The sequence below is a fragment of the Anomaloglossus baeobatrachus genome, chromosome 1 (assembly GCF_048569485.1).
Source record: "Anomaloglossus baeobatrachus isolate aAnoBae1 chromosome 1, aAnoBae1.hap1, whole genome shotgun sequence".
In the NCBI taxonomy this organism is placed as follows: Eukaryota; Metazoa; Chordata; class Amphibia; order Anura; family Aromobatidae; genus Anomaloglossus; species Anomaloglossus baeobatrachus.
This window is the reverse complement of record NC_134353.1, coordinates 510,670,668-510,689,111: the sequence shown is the minus strand read 5'-3', so window position 1 is coordinate 510,689,111 and position 18,444 is coordinate 510,670,668. Positions and strand designations below refer to the sequence as shown.

Genomic DNA, 18,444 nt, shown 5'->3' with positions numbered 1-18,444 from the left:
TGTCTGACAGCCCGTTCATGTGGTATCTTTTTACCCACCCAGGGACTGCTTTTGGACGTCCCACTGTCTGGGTCTCCCAATTAGGAGCGAAAAAGAAGAAGGGAATTTTGTTTACTTACCGTAAATTCCTTTTCTTCTAGCTCCAATTGGGAGACCCAGCACCCGCCCTATTTGTTCTTAGGGTTTCGTTTTTCGGGTGCACATGTTGTTCATGTTGTTTCTTAAGTTCTCCGATCTTGTTATCGGATTGAATTTGTTTTTGAAACTGTTATTGGCTTTCCTCCTTCTTGCTTTGGTACTAAAACTGAGGAATCTGTACTCCTACGGGAGGGTGTATAGCCAGAAGGGGAGGGGCCTTACACTTTTAAGTGTAGTTCTTTGTGCGGCCTCCAGAGGCAGTAGCTATACACCCACTGTCTGGGTCTCCCAATTGGAGCTAGAAGAAAAGGAATTTACGGTAAGTAAACAAAATTCCCTTCTTTTTATGGGAAAAGTGCCCCAATCACTACAAATGTGCAGATTACAGTAGATATTTAGCTATTCATCATGCTAGGCAAAAAGATGGTCAATTTATAAAAGTAACCTAACAAGATAAGAAATATTGCCCCAGCATACTGTAGCCACCATTCTAGTTTAGATCTATCATAAGCTAGGCTGTAACTAATATGAGCTGCCATGTGAATGGTGTTGACCTGCTGTTATTTCTTCTACTTCAGAGTACCTCTTCACTGGAAAGCAACCTGGAAGGGCTGGCTGGTGTCCTGGAGGCTGACTTGCCAAACTACAAAAGCAAAATCTTGAGAATACTTTGTTCAGTGTGAGTGCCCCAAATTGGCTTGTTGTCCATTCGGAGACCGGTAACCTTTTTCAATTCTCTCACCCTTAGCAGAAGTTTAATTTTAGGGTAATGTTTTGATCTCTTTAACTCCTGCACCCCACCTTAAGTTAATTAAACTTACATTTTGATTGATCACACATGAAGGTGTCATTATTATTATTATTTATTCCTTGATAATTCATGGGGGAGTCCCAGCTAAAACTATGGTTTTCTGTGCCACCCGATGAAGGCTATGAGAATTTATGGTGAGTATCCAAAATCCTCTTTGTATATAGCAAAAATCACAGTCTCCTATGAATTTCAGCCACATAGGAGTACTGTCATGATTGGCAGCAGAGACTTAGGGGTACTTTTCACACTGACATCGGAAGCCGATGCTTGCGATGCCAAGCGCGATAGTCCCCACCCCCGTCGCAGATGCGATCTCTTGTGATAGCTGCCGACGCGAACATTATCGCTACGGCAGCTTTACATGGACTTACCTGCCCTGCGAAGTAGCTCTGGCCGGCGACCCGCCTCCTTCCTAAGGGGGCAGGTTGTGCGGCGTCACAGCAACGTCACACGGCAGGCAGCCAATAGAAGCAGAGGTGCGGAGATGAGCAGGACGTAAACATCCCGCCCACCTCCTTCCTTCCGCATTGCAGCCGCAGGTAAGGAGATGTTCCTCGCGCCTGTGGCTTCATACACAGCGATGTGTGCTGCCGCAGGAACAAGGAACAACATTGTAACATCGGTCCTTCCGAAATTCTGGAAATGACCAACACTACACCGATGATACGATTATGACGCTTTTGTGCTCATTAATCGTATAAAAAACTATTTACACACTCTGATATCGACAGCGACGCCGGATGACCCCACCGACGTTGCACGTGTGATGTCGTAGTGTACAAAGTACCCCTTAGCAGACTCCTGGCTATCATGGTGGCAACCAGTGATCGCGTTGCGAGGATGCCGATGGTCTGTAAAAGTAGCTTGTTCTCTCAAAGATTGTAATAATAGCAAAGATTCCACAGATATACCCCTCGTGGAAACAGGGAAGTCAGTAATCAGAAAAAATAAGGGTATAAAATATACCCCTCTATTTGCTGATTATTGATCACTCAAAGATTGACAGCTGTATTTAGTGGACAGCACGGTGGCTCAGTGGTTAGCACTGCAGTCTTGCAGCACTGGGGTCCTGGGTGCAAATCTCGCCAATATCTGCAAGAAGTTTGTATGTTCTCGCGTGGGTTTCCTCCCACACTCCAGACATACTGATCGGGAATTTAGATTGAGCCCCAATGGGGACAGTGTTGCTCTAGAATTAATACTATATAAGTGAATAAATTATTATTTTGTCAATACAGTGACTGTTCAAACCAAATACAGAGGCTTGATGCATCATGGCGGTGTAGCCAAACCTTTAAGTGCACATTCCCACCTGCTTGTTTTCATTCTCTCCACCCATCTTTGGTTTTATGACGCTAGCGCTGTCAGTCAAAGAAGGGGGGAGTTGGAGACAGAGGGAAATCGAGCAGGTGGGAAGGCGCACTGAAACGTTTGGTCCCACCATGATGCACTGAGTGCCTGTACTTGGTTTGCACAGTCATTCTGTGCCGATGGTCCCTTTAACAGGTTAACAGCTGAGGGTGTTGTTAGTGGCAGAATGGATGAATATTACAAGCATCATCTGCCAGCAAAGATGCAGGCTCTATTCTAAAACCCTCACAGGGAGGGAGTCAACCTATGACGTACAGGCATAACATATGTTGGTAAGGGGTTAAACTGGGTGCCCGGAATACGCAATTTTAAAGAAGGATTTTTAATGTGTTAATAAAGTCTTGAAGAATTTTATGAGGAACGGTGTGCAGGATTCTTTCAGCCTTTTCTTGGTTAAACTGTAACTTGTATGTCTGCATTATTATATAGGAGCAATGGCTTGGCGTACTAAGACAATGTCTTCTTTTATTCATAAAATCTAGTGCTCGCCATCTGCCTGAGAAGATGACTGTTTACACTACACTGGTGGGTCTGCTTAACGCAAGAAACTACAATTTCGGAGGCGAATTTGTAGAAGCCATGATCCGTCATCTGAAAGAAACCATCAAGTCCAATGCCTATATGGAGGCCACATATCTAGTAAGTTTCTTTGCCTTTTTCTGTGGCATTCCTTTACCTGTTCAAGTATCCTGTTGTACATGTATGTAGTTTGTCGTGTTATTTACTGCACCATGCCGTCAGTGATATACTAGCTTAGTCTTCTTTTTTTTTTTTTTGTGTGTGTGTGTCATGTTTAGGCTATGTGCGCACGCTGCGTTTTTTTTTTTCTGACCACAAAGATGCAACGATTCTGCGCCAAAAAAACGCACAACAATGTACCCACTGAAAAAAACGCATCAAAAACCGCATGCATTTTGATGCGTTTTTCTCCAATTCGATGGGTGGAAAATGGGTTGCATCTTTGTGGTCACCACAAAAATGCAGCTAAAAAAAATTGCACTGTGCGGACAGCAAAAATGAAAACTCATAGACTTTTCTGGGGAAGGAGATTCATGCAGTTTTTAGAGCAAAAACGCAGTGTGCGCACATAGCCTTAGTTTTACTTTTGCACAGAAATCCCCCCCCACAAATTTAATAACCTTACATTTGTATTGTCTTGGTTGATAAATACAACTTGTTAATTATCAGAAACAGATTTCTACAGTCTTTAATTTTTTTGGGGTAATATACTGGGAATATAAAGACAAAACATCCCTGTTAAAATGCCAGGTTTTTGTCATGTGTGTAAAAAAAAAAAACATACTAAGAATGATTTAAGATCTTTCCACCTTTAAAGGGAATCTGTCACCAGGTTTTGCCACCTAATCTTAGAGCAGCATGACTTGGGAACAGAGATCCTGATTCCAGTGACATGTCACTTACTTGGTTGCGTAGTGTAGTTTTGATAAAATCACTTTTAGCACGAAGAGATTATCATGAGAGGACTAGTAAACCTACTATCTGGTAGTCAAGCATACTAATGAGCGTAGCATAACCTCTCCCCCATCACTGATTGGCAGCTTTCAGCCTATACAGTACACAGTATACACAGCTGCCAATCAGTGGTGTGGGAGGAGTTGTACAGGGCCCAGCCTTCAGAAAACTGGTTTCTCTGCAGCAGATATAACTGATTTTATCATAGTGTCAGCAAGCAACTCAGTAAATGGCACATTCCTGAACACGTGGTCTCTGCCTCAACATTTGTTGCTCTTGGATAGGTTAGCAAAAACATAGTGACAGAATCAATTTAATATCACACATGATCTGTACCAACCATTGACCAATAAACTGAAAGTTTTTTGAGGGGACAGATAACAATTACAAAACTAAAATAATGTGGTTGAACAATTATGAACATCCATTGGGGATGTGGCTGTGTTCAGAATTAGCATATCATACTTAAACTCATGTTAAATCGTAGTCAGCACACAACTGCCATCATGAACAGTGATTCTGATTAATGCCATATAAAATGTAGCTGTTCTAGGGCGGCACGGTGGCTCAGTGGTTAGCACTGCAGCCTTGCAGCGCTGGGGTCCTCGGTTCAAATCCCACCAAGGACCTCGATCTGCAAAGAGTTTGTATGTTCTCCCCATGTTTGCGTGGGTTTCCTCCGGGTTCTCCGGTTTCCTCCCACAATTCAAAAATATACTGATGGGGGACCTTAGATTGTGAGCCCCAATGGGGACAGTGTTGCTGATGTATGTAAAGCGCTGTGGAATTAAGAGCGCTATATAAATGAATAAATATTATTATTATTATTATTATTCTAGGAGGATTTTCCTGACCTTTTCTTAGTGGTATTTTGTAGCTAATGCCAGGACCGTAAATAGTTTACAACACAGCAAAGGCATCTTGTTATTGAAAGTGATCAGTCAGAAGGGTACGAAATTATTTCACAGGCAGTAGTGTTAAGGTGAACTCTTAACCAGAGATCACGAGCTGCCTACTGCCTGGCCGAATTGATATGGGCCAAGTGCATGCATAAAAGAATTCACACCAGACACAGTCGGATATGAAGTCTCTTCTTGGTCACAGTAGAAAATGGCACCAAACAGACAGAGGAGACTCATGCGTCCTCTTGATATAGGCTAGTGGCGTACACAAGTTCAGATATGTACATTTAGTGGGACAGTTCATGAGCTAGCCAATGGGGAGATCCGTGTTGCTGTTGATGGGTGCGTCTGACTTCAGCGGATGAAACCATGGTGATGGGAGGGACGTCATCTGGTGCATCCATGCTGATGGTTTGGTCCGTGATGTCTTCTAGCTTGACCACCTTATATGGTATCTTCTTACACCTGGACATTCCTTGCATTCCAGGCAAAGTGTGGAGAAACAGGCAATAGCAGCCATCTTTATATCTGTGTCATGTATATGATCTGAAACCTGAATTACGTAAGGCAAATCGACATATTTCCCACAATCCCTTGTCAAGAAGTTAATTAAGTATTTCATCTTATGGCTCTCCTCAACAGTAGATTCACCAATGAAAACTGAAGATGGTTATCAAGGAGGGGAAAAACTTGATAAACAGTGACATTATCTAGAACTGGACAAAAAAGACCTTCATCTGGTTGTGTTCAATCTCCCCTATTTTCATGTTTGGCCCATGGGGAGGGAAAGGGTGAAAGAAAATGAATCGAAACCTGGATATGTTCTGCCAATACCTACATGAAGTATTTAAAAAAAAAAACAAAACAAAAAAAAACCCAACAAAATGTGGGAAAATGTAATGTGGTCTGAAGAGACCACGGTTGGACTTTTTGTCTATTTAATGGCAAAAGGTATATGTGGCGCAAAGCTAAATCTAGGCCATCACAAAAAAAATCATACCCACAGTGAAGAGTGGTGAAGGGAACATTATGCTTTGGTGCGGTTTCTCAGCATGTCAAGGTGGAGGGAATTATGAACAATTCTACATATCAGTCAATTTTTGTCTCAAAGCCAAAAAGCTGAAGATGAAAAGGATTTTCACCTTTCAGCCCAAGAATTCCAAGCTTACTCACAATCAACAAAGAATGGCTTCGCCAGAAGACATTTTGGAATGGCCCAGACTCGAATCCAATTGAAATTTTGTGGGTGACCTGAAGAGGGCTGTACCCAGGAGATGCCTTCCCAATCTCACAGATTTTGAGCGCTACTGCGAGGGAGAGTGGGCAAAGATATCCAGTTCTAGATTTACCATGCTGATAGACTCCTGCCCAAAAAGACTGAATCCTGTTATAAAATCAAAGGGTACTTGTACAAATTAGTTTAAGCTTGTTCATATTTATGCAACCACATTAGTTTTGATCTTTCATTTATCTTTTTTATTTTAACCAATACGTTTGTGTACATGCTTAGTGCAGTACAATTAACGCCTTAATGTTCCGATGATGTGTATGTAGGCAAAAATGATATAGGTGTGAAAGTTTAAAAAAATAAAAAAAAAATATATAGGGAACTTGAACCTGTGATTGTATTACATAGTAATACTCCAGTATTTCTCTGACGCCTCATTGGGGGACACAGGACCATGGGTGTTATGCTGCCTATCCATAGGAGGTCACTAAGTAGATGCAAAAAGCATTAGCTCCTCCTCTGCAGTATACACCCCCTGTGTTTCTCTAGTCCCTTCCACGACAGCATAGGAGGTTGTCTCTCCACGCCCTAATTGGGACAGGAAGTTCAAGAGGTTTAAAAGGACCCTCCCACCTCCCATAGCCAGTGTCTTTCCTGTCCCCATGGGGCATGGAGAGGTTTTTATTTTCTCCTATGCTGTGGTGGCCGGCGAACTACAGTATAATATTTTTTTTTTTTTTCTTCCCCTGTTACCTTAAGCCGGACAGCATCGGTCAGGCCTTCACCGCTCCTCCCTTGCTGTTCCCTCACACTGTGGGGGACCGCTGCTCCAGCCTTCCGGAACCTCCTCTGGGGTGATGCAGGCTGTTGAGCTCCCCGGCCGGCGTCCTCCCTGAGCCGCCGGCCGCTTCCTGCATGCACGCTGCCGGAGCGATCCGGAAGTGCTCCCGGGGGCGGGACTTCCGGTCTTGCGAACTTCCGGTTGAGCGCTTCCGGTTTGCGGAGGCAGCGTGGAGGACACGCCGCCGCTGACACGGCCTGTCGGGGACCTGCTGCAGGAGGCGGGGAACATTACCAGTCGCTGGGGGGGGCAGGCCTTTCCACAGGAAGGCTGCCCGGAAGGCATCAGAACCACGGTAAGGTTTCTTCTGTGTGCACTGTCAGGTCTTCCTCTGCTTCTGCAGAGCCCAGCGTTTCCCCTGCTTCAGTAAGAGGCTGAGGGACGGTCCCTTATGCCTGGTATCAGGCTGACTTGGTGAGTGGTTTCCAGGAGGATGTGCCTGCTGGTATTTGTGTCAAGTCTGACAAGTGTGCAACGGAAACTTTGCCAGCAGTGTACGTCTGTCCCTTCCATGGGCTACTGGGAGTTGAATCTCAGTGGACACTCCTGGATATTGCTGTATCAGGATATGGCCTGGCTGCCTGGTCTGATGACGCCTCTCTGTTCCGTTGAGTGGAGAGGGCAGGCATCGTGTGTATAGACACCGTCCCTTGTGCCAAGCTACGGTCCATGTTGATACAGGAGCTTCAGGCCTCGCTGGCCTCCCTCCCTGCTGCTGACCCTTCTGCCACAAAACAGTTACCTCCAGTCGTCTGATCCTGAGGCTGATTCCGCCTCGGTGGGTCCCGATAAAGGTTTTCCTCCCGGAGGCCTGACCGGTCTTTTCTTTTTCCCTGAGATGATTGGGGGATCTTAATGGAGCAGTTGGGTGCACTATGGGGTTGGAGGATGAGTAGGTCCTCCCCTCCGTTCAGGGCGAAATATTCGCGGACCTGAAAACCACTGGGCATGCTACTGTCCTGGATCTTCTCTCTAGAATGGGATTTCCTTGAGGAGCTTTCTGGAGTGTCCTCTGACACAGTTTCCCCTGGAGAGTTCTGGGTTGCTTTGGGAGATTCCCATGCAGGTGGCCAAGGTCGCTCTACAAACAGCACTCCCCCTTGCGGACGATTACCAGCTTGGGAATCTGATCGTTAGGTCAGGAGTCTCAGGAAGAAGTCCTAGGAGGCTTCGTCGTCTCCCATCGGGCCCATACTGCCTCCTCTTCGGTCCCCCTGTCCCTCCTTCGGAGGCTCGACCAGTGGAGGCTCATTTCCTGGGGTGCTCCTAGGGTTGAGTACTGGAATCCCTTCCCTTACTTAGGAAGGCAACTAGTTTGACAGGTACCTCTGTGTAGTCGGTCCGCCTGGCTGCCAGGACCTCAGTCTTGTCTAACTCGGACAGACGAGCTCTAGGCTAAGGCTTGGAGTAGGGACTCTACTTCCACACTGCGGATTGCTCCCGTCTGTTTAAGGGTTGGGCCTGCCCTGGATGATATTCTGGACAGGGCGACTGATCGTCAGGCCAACCGGATACACCCTCCAGGCAACGGTCATTTCGTCCCTCGATACCTCGGGCCTCCCAGCCCAAGGGGTGAGGTGAGTCTGACCGTGGGAACTACTCTTTGGGTGAGGGGAGTACTTTTCTCATCCCTTCCCATCCACAAAGTCCTCAGCATGACGAACAGTGTGTCGGCTCGGGTGGGGAGACGGCTCTCTGCCTTTCTTCCCCAGTGGCGGGCCTTCTCCGCCTGGCCAGGGGTCCTACAAGCTCTTCTCAGAGGGTCTATTGGTCTCTTCCCCCAACCAACCCCCCCCCCCCCCCCCCCCCGGCCTCCGCGACACACCATCTGGAGGCGTCCGTTTTTTTTCATCTATCTGAGGCGTCTAATTCCAGCGGGTCAGATGCCGTCGTTTCATGAATGGAGTCTGGGAACTCTGTTGTTCCCCTGCTCGGTCTCCGCCACCTGTTGGCCTCGATTGCCCTGAGGGACGCCTAGTTCCATGTGCCCTTCCATCCTTGTCTCCGGCAGTACCTCAAAATTGCGGTTCTGCACGGAGGGGCCATGCTTCATTTCCACTTACAGATACTTCCCTTCGGGTTCTTCTCGGCTCCAAGGCTCTTTCAAGGATCAGGGTTGAGGTGGTCACCTTCCTCCGTTGCAGAGTTGGCCTCATCCTGACAGGCATCCTTCCCCCAGAGGATCACAGATTGACGCTGCTGGCCAAACTCTCTATGTTCATAGACAAGCGCGCCCGACCCTTCGAGGCGCTATATCGGTCCTGGGTTTATGACGTCCTGCATTCCCTCAGTCTTGTGGGCTCCGGCCCACTCTTGTTGTCTATGGGATCATATCCTGGTTCATTGGGTCGGACTCCCTTCCTCCCTGAACTCCGGTTTCGCCTGTCGGCACCCGTCTTCTCGTCCCTTCTCTGGTGTGTCCCTACAACCTGATGGTTGGGGTTGCCTGGCCCCGGTCACCCCTGGTTACACTGGCAGCCGATGCCAGCCAGAGGGGCTGGGGGGCTATGGTGGACGACTATCAGTTCAGGGGGGCTGGAGCCCTTAGGTCGGCACCCAGTCCTCCAACTACCGGGAACTCGGGGTGGTCGGAGAAGCCCTCCTCGCTGCCCAGGATCCCATCCGGGACACTCATGTCCAGGTCTACTGGGACAATGGCTCCACAGTGGCACATCTCCGCCATCAGGGCAGTACTAGGTCGGCGCCCTGAAGTCTGTGTCCTCCCGGATCTTCCACTGGGCAGGGCAGTCCCTGCTGTCCCTTTCTGCAGTCCATCTACACGGGTCCCTACACCTTGCAGCAGACTTCCTGAGTCGTCAGGATGTTCACCCAGAGGAGTGGAGTCTGGCCCAAGCGGTGTTCTGCTCTCTGGTGGCAAGGTGGGGTACTCCAGAGGTGGACCTCTTTGCTTCAGCAGGAACTCGCCAGGTCGCAACATTGTCTCCCTGAACCCTCGGGGCAACGCGTTGGGGGTGAACGCCTTCTGCCACGATTGGTCCTTTTTGCCTCGATACGCCTTCCCGCCTACTCCTCTTCTCGCACGAAGCCTGAGGACGATCAGGGACTACTGAGCCACGACCATCCTGGTCGCTCCTCTGTGGCCGCGACGGAGTTGGTACTGCCTGATCCTGACTCTCAGCCTCGACGGACCGGTCCTCCTGGGTTCAGACCCCAGTTTCCTGTCTCAGGATCCGATGTTCCATCCGGTCCCCCAGGAGCTCCGGTTGGCTGCCTGGCTTCTGAGGCCCGAGCACTGAAGGCCCAAGGACTTTCTGACTAGGTCGTGGCTGCTCTACAAAAGGACCGTACACCAGTGGCTAGTAGTATTTCCCCTGAGGTCTGGATGAGATTTCCTCCTGGTGTGGTTCTCGGCCTCCTGACCCGCTCCGGCCTACCATTGCGCAGATTGTCGAGGTCATCCAGAGTGGATTGGACTTAGGCCTTCGGCCCAGCGCCCTGAGGGTGCAGATCTCGGCGCTTCGTACAGTCTTGTCCCGGCTCTGGCAGATCGTCGCTGGATCCACCGTTTCAGGGTGTCCGCTAGTAGGCTCTGTCCGCGGCGGAGGATCCTGACGCCTTGCTGAGATCTCAATGTGGTCCTTACCGGATTTTCTCGGTCACCCTTTGGGCCACTCTCCTCTTGTAACATTCGTTGTCTTTCTCACAAGACTGCCTTTCTTGTGGCTATTACGTCTTCTCGTAGAGTCGGGGAACTTCAGGCTTTGTCTATTCGGGAGCCTTCCGGACCGTCAGAGATGACAGCATTGTTTTCAGCTGGACCCTTCCTTCCTTCCTTCCCAAGGTGGTTTCGGCTTTTCACCGTTCTCCGTCCTTCATCCTGCCTTCCTTCTGTCAGAATCCTCCGGGTGAGGAAGGGTTTCATTCTTTGGTTGTTCGTCGGACAGTGTTGCACTACCTGGAGGTTACTGCTTCTTGGCGCCTTGATTATATCCTGTTCATCCAGCCCTTTGGCCGACATAAGGGCAGGAAGGTGGCTAAGAGTGCCGTCGCCAACTGGATTGTGCGGGCAATTTGAGACGCCTACCTCGCTCAGCATCTCTCTCCACCTACCGGATTCACGGCGCACTCCACCGGGGCTACCTCTGTCTCCTGGGCTGCATGGGCAGGGGCTTCTCCTGAGCAGATCTGCAAGGCGGCTACGTGGTCTTCCCTCCATACTTTCACGAAGCATTATTGTCTGGATCCGGATTCCAGCAGGGATTGGCTTTTGGCAGGACAGTCCTGCAGGCTGTGGTCCCCCCCCCCTAGGTATCAATTATTTGGTATTCCTCCTATGCTGTCGTGGAAGGGACTAGAGAAATAAGAATTATTCTTACCGTTAATTCGATTTCTAGGACCTTCCACGACAGCAGGTAATTCCCTCCCCTTTTATATTCATATATTCATGGATATGTTGTACTTCTCATTTGCTATGGGTTCTTTGTAAGACACTGGCTATGGGAGGTGGGAGGGTCCTTTTAAACCTCTTGAACTTCCTGTCCCAATTAGGGCGTGGAGAGACAACCTCCTATGCTGTCGTGGAAGGTCCTAGAAATCGAATTAACGGTAAGAATAATTCTTATTTCTCTGACGCCTCATTGGGGGACACAGGACCATGGGTGTTATGCTGCCTATCCATAGGAGGTCACTAAGTAGATGCAAAAAGCATTAGCTCCTCCTCTGCAGTATACACCCCCTGGCCGGGCCAGGCAACCTCAGTTTTAGCTTAGTGTCTGTAGGAGGCACATCCTTTCAAGGTTTTGTTATTTTTTTGAGGGCGACCGTTTCCCTTGGGGACCGATCTCCCAATACCATCAAAGGGCGGGAACGCGGAGTGTTGCCTCCACGTACCCCCTCCTGTGACGCTGGATCCTGGGCTGCCTTTTACTGGACGACGGGTTCCACAGACACCGGTTTTCCAGAGCCCAGGGCAGAGGCACAATTCTTCAGCCCCTCTTTGCAGGCTCTGAGTTGATACATTGCACCTGTGTGGCCGGACACAGCAGGCTGACTCTGCTATTTCTACTGCCTGGACTGAGGCAGTGTTAAGGTGAGATCCCCCCTGATTGGTTTCCCAGACAAAGGGAGAAAGACGGTGCAGGCCCAGGACTACTGAATTTACAGTCTTTTATTCCCACCATAGCTGCGTGCTGGCTGGAGGAGGGAAAAGTCCCTTGTTGATTGCAGGGAATCCTGCAGAGATAATCTTCCGGTGGCGGGGGAGGGCTCCCAGGGCTCATAAACTCAGTGTTTATTCCCTCTAGCTGCGTGCTGGCTGGAGGAGGGGGGAGTCCCTTGCTGATTGCAGGGACTCCTGCAGAGATAATCTACTGGTGTTGAGCTGTGTGCTGACTGGAGAGAGAGGGAGAAAAACTGTCACAGAAGCTCCCTTCCCGCTGTTTTTCTTTGTCGCTCCATTGGGAGACCCAGAAAATTGGGTGTATAGCTTCTGCCTCCGGAGGCCACACAAAGTATTGCACTTTAAAAAGTGTAACCCCTCCCCTCTGCCTATACACCCTCCCGTGGATCACGGGCTCCTCAGTTTTATGCTTTGTGTGGAAGGAGGCACATATCCACTCATGCATTCTCAACTTAGTTATGTCGGTTGGACGAAAAGAGGGCCCCCACGGGGCCCCCGGCATGTTCCCTTCTCACCCCACTACGTCGGCGGTGTTAAGGTTGAAGTACCCATCGCGGGTACAGAGGCTGGAGCCACATGCCGTCTCCTTCACCATCCCTTAAGCGGCTCTGGGAGAAGTGGGATCCTAAGCGGTCATCCATTTACTGGGACCGTGCTCCATCCGCAGCCCCTGTGGGAACCTGCCGGACCGGAGCCTCTTCAACCTCAGGGACCGGGCCCTGCAACTCAAAGGTACTCTGTGTTCCCATCGGAGACTGTGCAGGGAGCGCACCTTCTTCCCGTAAGCCGCGGCGGCTGCTGAATTCAGGAGGCCGGTGGACTTCCGCGCCGACTGTGCCTGCTTGTCGGCGCGGTCTCAAATTTAGTCCCCGGCTTCATCGCGGCCTAGTCGCAAAAATCCCGCCCCCGGGCCTGCCTGTCAGGGGTAAGGGCGGGATTACCGACCTGACGTCTGATGTGAGGGCTGGAGCATCCTGCATGTTTCCTCCCCCCTCACTGATCACTGTGGGGACCCCAGATTCCCGCACTTTCCTGGCGCCGCCCACGGCTCCACTCCTCCCCTGAGAGCTCCGGCAGCCATTTTTTGGCATTCTGCCGGTGGAGGATTCTCAGTGAACAGCTCTGCAGCTCCGGGGGATCCAAGGCAGGGAATCTGGAGGACACACTCCGCTCGTTAGCGGTCGGTAAGCCACACCGGTCACCCGATGCTGGTCCCCCTAGGGTGCCGGATTAGTTACGTATATATCTATATCTATCTGTTCGGTGGGCTATATACCACTTTCCCATATACCCTCAGTGATCACTCTCCTAGGAGACAACAGCATGTCGTCCACAAGGAGCAAGTCTGCTAAGGCACAGGGTTTTTTTGCGGCCTGTACCTCTTGTGGGGCTATGTTACCTGCGGGTTCCACCTACCCTCACTGTGAGCAATGCTCGACCCCTGTTTCGCTTGCTCAGCCGGAGCCTCGGACACTGGTGGGCCCCTCGGCTCATGTAGATCCCCCTGCTCCCCCTGACCAGGCTGCAGGGACAGAGTTCGCCTCTTTGGCTGAGAAACTCTTTGAGTCACTTTCTCAATCCATTGCACAGTCTATGGACAAATGGTCTTCTAAGCTGCTAGAGGCATTGCAGTCCAGAACGGACCTTTCACAGGCCCCGGCCCCTGTGGGCTAGTCTCCTCCAGGCCCCTCTCGGTCCGCGCCGCAGCGCGCTCATAGGTTAGCCCCTCGGTCTCAGGCGGAAGACTCCTGCCCGGACCGTAGTCCTAGACCGGCTAAGCGGCCTCGCTGGGACTCTTCCCCGACTTCCTCTCGCTGCTCGGGATCCCAGCTTGGGGGCTCTCTGGAGGATGAGGCGGACGTCGCAGCGCAGGGCTCTGACCCTGACGTCGCCCTTAACCTTGATACACCTGAGGGGGACGCCTTAGTAAATGATCTTATCTCGTCCATCAACCAGGTGTTGGATCTCTCACCCCCGCCTCCTCCTGTAGAAGAGTCGGCGTCTCAGCAGGAGAAACACCAGTTTCGGTTCCCCAAACGTACACGCAATACGTTTTTTGATCACTCTAACTTCAAGGATGCTGTCCAGAAGCCCAGAGCGGTCCCGGACAAGCGCTTTACTAAGCGCCTCACTGACACGCGTTACCCCTTCCCATCTGAAGTCGTTAAGGGTTGGGCTCACTGTCCCAAGGTGGATCCTCCAGTCTTAAGATTGGCGGCTAGATCCGTGGTGTCTGTTGCAGATGGCTCATCACTAAAGGATGCCAATGACAGACAGATTGAGCTCCTGGTGAAGTCCATCTATGAGGCCACGGGCGCGTCTTTTGCCCCGGCCTTTGCAGCCGTGTGGGCACTCCAAGCTATCTCGGCTTGTCTGACTGAGATTAATGCTGTCACACGTAATTCTGCTCCGCAAGTTGCGTCTTTGACCTCTCCGCGTCAGCCTTTTCATCCTACGCCATGAACGCCGTCCTGGACTCTGCTAGCCGTACAGCTGTAGCATCCGCTAACTCTGTGGCAGTCCGCAGGGCCATGTGGCTGCGCGAATGGAAGGCAGATTCGGCTTCCAAGAGGTTCTTAACCGGTTTGTCGTTTTCTGGCGACCGTTTGTTTGGCGAACGATTGGATGAGATTATTAAGGAATCCAAGGGAAAGGATTCCTCCTTACCCCAGGCCAAACCTAAGAGACCTCAACAGAGAAAGGTTCAATCGAGATTTCGGTCCTTTCGTCCCTCCGCCAAGTCCCAATCCTCTTCGTCCAACAGGCCGGAGAAGGGCCAGAGGAACTCCTATGCGTGGCGATCCAAGTCTCGCCCACAAAAGGCCGCAGGAGGCCCTGCCTCCAAGACGGCTTCCTCATGACTCTCGGCCTCCCCTGACCGCATCCTCGGTCGGTGGCAGGCTCTCCCGCTTTGGCGACGCCTGGTGGCCACATGTTCAAGACCGATGGGTGAGAGACATTCTGTCTCATGGTTACAGGATAGAGTTCAGTTCTCGTCCTGCGGCTCGCTTCTTCAGAACCTCTCCGCCCCCCGCTCAGGCCGACACACTTTTTCAGGCAGTAGCCGCTCTAAAGATGGAAGGAGTTGTGATCCCCGTTCCCCTTCAGGAACGTGGTCGCGGATTTTACTCCAACTTGTTCGTGGTGCCAAAAAAGGACGGGTCATTCCGCCCCGTTCTGGACCTCAAGCTACTCAACAGACATGTGAGAACCAGACGGTTCCGGATGGAATCTCTCCGCTCGGTCATCGCCTCAATGTCACAAGGAGACTTCCTAGCATCGATCGACATCAAGGATGCTTATCTCCATGTACCGATCGCACCCGAGCATCAACGTTTCCTGCGTTTCGCCATCGGGGACGAACACCTCCAGTTCGTGGCATTGCCTTTCGGCTTGGCGACAGCCCCACGGGTTTTCACCAAAGTCATGGCATCCGTTGTGGCGGTCCTGCATTCTCAGGGCCACTCGGTGATTCCCTACTTGGACGATCTCCTAGTCAGGGCCCCGTCTCGGGTGGCGTGTCATCAAAGTCTATCTGTCGCTCTGGCGACTCTCCAGCGGTTCGGGTGGATCATCAACTTCCCAAAATCCAAGTTGACACCGACCCAATCACTGACGTACCTTGGGATGGAGTTTCATACCCAGCAAGCGTTAGTCAAGCTTCCGAGCGACAAACGGCTTTCTCTGCAGGCAGGGGTGCAATCCCTTCTTCGGAGTCAGTCACACCCCTTAAGGCGCCTCATGCACTTCCTGGGGAAGATGGTGGCAGCTATAGAGGCAGTCCCGTTCGCGCAATTCCATCTTCGGCCACTCCAATGGGACATTCTCCGCAAATGGGACAGGAGTTCGGCTTCCCTCGACAGGAACGTCTCTCTTTCCCTTGCAACCAAGACGTCACTTCAGTGGTGGCTCCTTCCCAACTCTGTCGCAGGGAAAATCCTTCCTACCCCCAACCTGGGCTGTGGTCACCACGGACGCGAGCCTCTCCGGGTGGGGAGCGGTTTTTCTCCACCACAGGGCTCAGGGAACCTGGACTCCGATAGAGTCATCCCTTCAGATCAATATTCTGGAGATAAGGGCAGTGTATCTAGCCCTATTGGCTTTTCATCGGTGGCTGGAGGGCAGGCAGATCCGTATCCAGTCGGACAACGCCACTGCCGTCGCATACATCAACCACCAATGCGGCACTCGCAGTCGTCAAGCCTTCCAGGAAGTCCGACGGATTCTGCAGTGGGTGGAAGCCACAGCTTCCACCATCTCCGCAGTTCACATCCCGGGCGTGGAAAACTGGGAAGCAGATTTTCTCAGTCGTCAGGGCATGGACGCGGGGGAATGGTCTCTGCACCCAGAAGTGTTTCGAGAGATCTGTCGCCGCTGGGGAACGCCGGACGTCGATCTCATGGCGTCACGGCACAACAACAAAGTCCCGGCATTCATGGCACGGTCTCAGGATCACAGAGCTCTGTCGGCGGACGCGTTAGTTCAGGATTGGTCACAGTTTCGACTGCCTTATGTGTGTCCTCCTCTGGCGATGCTGCCCAGAGTGTTACCCAAGATCAGGTCCGACTGCCGTCGCGCCATTCTCGTCACTCCAGACTGGCCGAGGCGGTCGTGGTACCCGGATCTGTGGCATCTCACGGTGGGTCAACCGTGGGCGCTTCCAGACCGCCCAGACTTGCTGTCACAAGGCCCGTTTTTCCATCTGAATTCTGTGGCCCTCAACCTGACTGTGTGGCCATTGAGTCCTGGCTCCTAGCGTCTTCAGGGTTATCTCAGGATGTCATTGCCACCATGAGACAGGCCAGGAAGCCAACGTCCGCCAAGATCTATTATAGGTCTTGGCAAATCTTCCTATCCTGGTGCGCTAATAACGGTTTTACTACATGGCCGTTTGCCTTACCCACTTTTCTTTCATTCCTTCAATCCGGAATGGACAAGGGTTTGTCACTTGGCTCTCTCAAGGGCCAAGTATCGGCGCTCTCCGTGTTTTTTCAAAAGCGCCTAGCCAGGCTTCCGCAGGTCCGCACGTTCCTGCAGGGAGTTTGCCACATAGTCCCACCTTACAAGCGTCCGCTGGAACCCTGGGATCTTAACAGGGTGCTAACGGCTCTTCAGAAACCACCTTTCGAGCCGTTGCGGGATGTCTCTCTATCACGTCTTTCGCAGAAGGTGGCCTTCCTAGTGGCAGTCACATCACTTCGGAGAGTGTCTGAGCTCGCAGCGCTGTCATGCAAAGCCCCCTTCCTGGTGTTTCACCAGGATAAGGTGGTTCTGCGTCCGGTCCCGGAATTTCTCCCTAAGGTGGTATCCCCTTTTCATCTCAATCAGGATATCTCCTTGCCTTCATTTTGCCCTAATCCAATTCACCAGTGTGAAAAGGATTTGCACTCTTTGGATCTTGTGAGAGCACTCCGGCTCTACGTGTCTCGCACGGCGCCCCTGCGTCGTTCAGATGCGCTCTTTGTCCTTGTCGCTGGCCAGCGTAAGGGTTCGCAGGCTTCCAAGTCAACCTTGGCTCGGTGGATCAAGGAACCGATTCTCGAGGCCTACCGTTCTTCTGGGCTTCCGCTTCCTTCAGGGCTAAAAGCCCATTCTACCAGAGCCGTGGGTGCATCCTGGGCATTGCGGCACCGGGCTACGGCTCAGCAGGTGTGTCAGGCAGCTACTTGGTCTAGTCTGCACACTTTCACGAAACACTATCAAGTGCATACCTATGCTTCGGCAGACGCCAGTCTAGGTAGGCGAGTCCTTCAGGCGGCGGTTGCCCACCTGTAAGAGGGGGCCGTTTTCGGCTCTTTTTATCGAGGTATTCTTTTACCCACCCAGGGACTGCTCTTGGACGTCCCAATTGTCTGGGTCTCCCAATGGATCGACAAAGAAGAAGGGAATTTTGTTTACTTACCGTAAATTCCTTTTCTTCTAGCTGCTATTGGGAGACCCAGCACCCGCCCCTGTACCCTTCGGGCTGGTTGTTCTTTTGTGTACACATGTTGTTCATGTTGAATTGTTCTTTTGGTTCATGGTTTGCAGTTCTCCGAACATCCTTCGGATTGCATTTACCCTAGACCAATTTATAAGTTCTCTCCTTCCTGCTTTTGCACCAAAACTGAGGAGCCCGTGGTCCACGGGAGGGTGTATAGGCAGAGGGGAGGGGTTACACTTTTTTTAAAGTGTATTACTTTGTGTGGCCTCCGGAGGCAGAAGCTATACACCCAATTGTCTGGGTCTCCCAATAGGAGCTAGAAGAAAAGGAATTTACGGTAAGTAAACAAAATTCCCTTCTTTTACTACCGACAGCAGGGGGGCACACTGACTTATTCTTGGCGCTCTTTTAGCGCTAAGCCTCCCCCGTGGGCCGCGATAAGCCCCGCCCCCCAGGAAAATGCACGAAGATCTCCACAGAGACTCCTTCCTGAGGACGCAGGGCCATCGGCTGATTCTGGTGAGGTACACCGAAGCAAATACAATCCTTGCTTACCACTGCTTCACTTGTAGGTCTGTATATCATTGCTCCCCCTCCTGGCATACTCCTATTAGGAA

At 51.1% G+C, this 18,444-nt stretch overlaps 1 protein-coding gene across 1 annotated transcript in view; it reads left to right on the top strand.

Moving 5' to 3' along the window:
* Window positions 1-18,444, top strand: part of NCBP1 (nuclear cap binding protein subunit 1) — a 191,436-nt gene that overhangs the window by 15,900 nt on the left and 157,092 nt on the right. Inside the window, exons 3-4 of the mRNA XM_075316096.1 lie at window positions 717-817; window positions 2,803-2,959. Of these exons, the coding sequence (XP_075172211.1) occupies window positions 717-817; window positions 2,803-2,959 (258 nt within the window). The remainder of the gene's footprint in view (window positions 1-716; window positions 818-2,802; window positions 2,960-18,444) is intronic.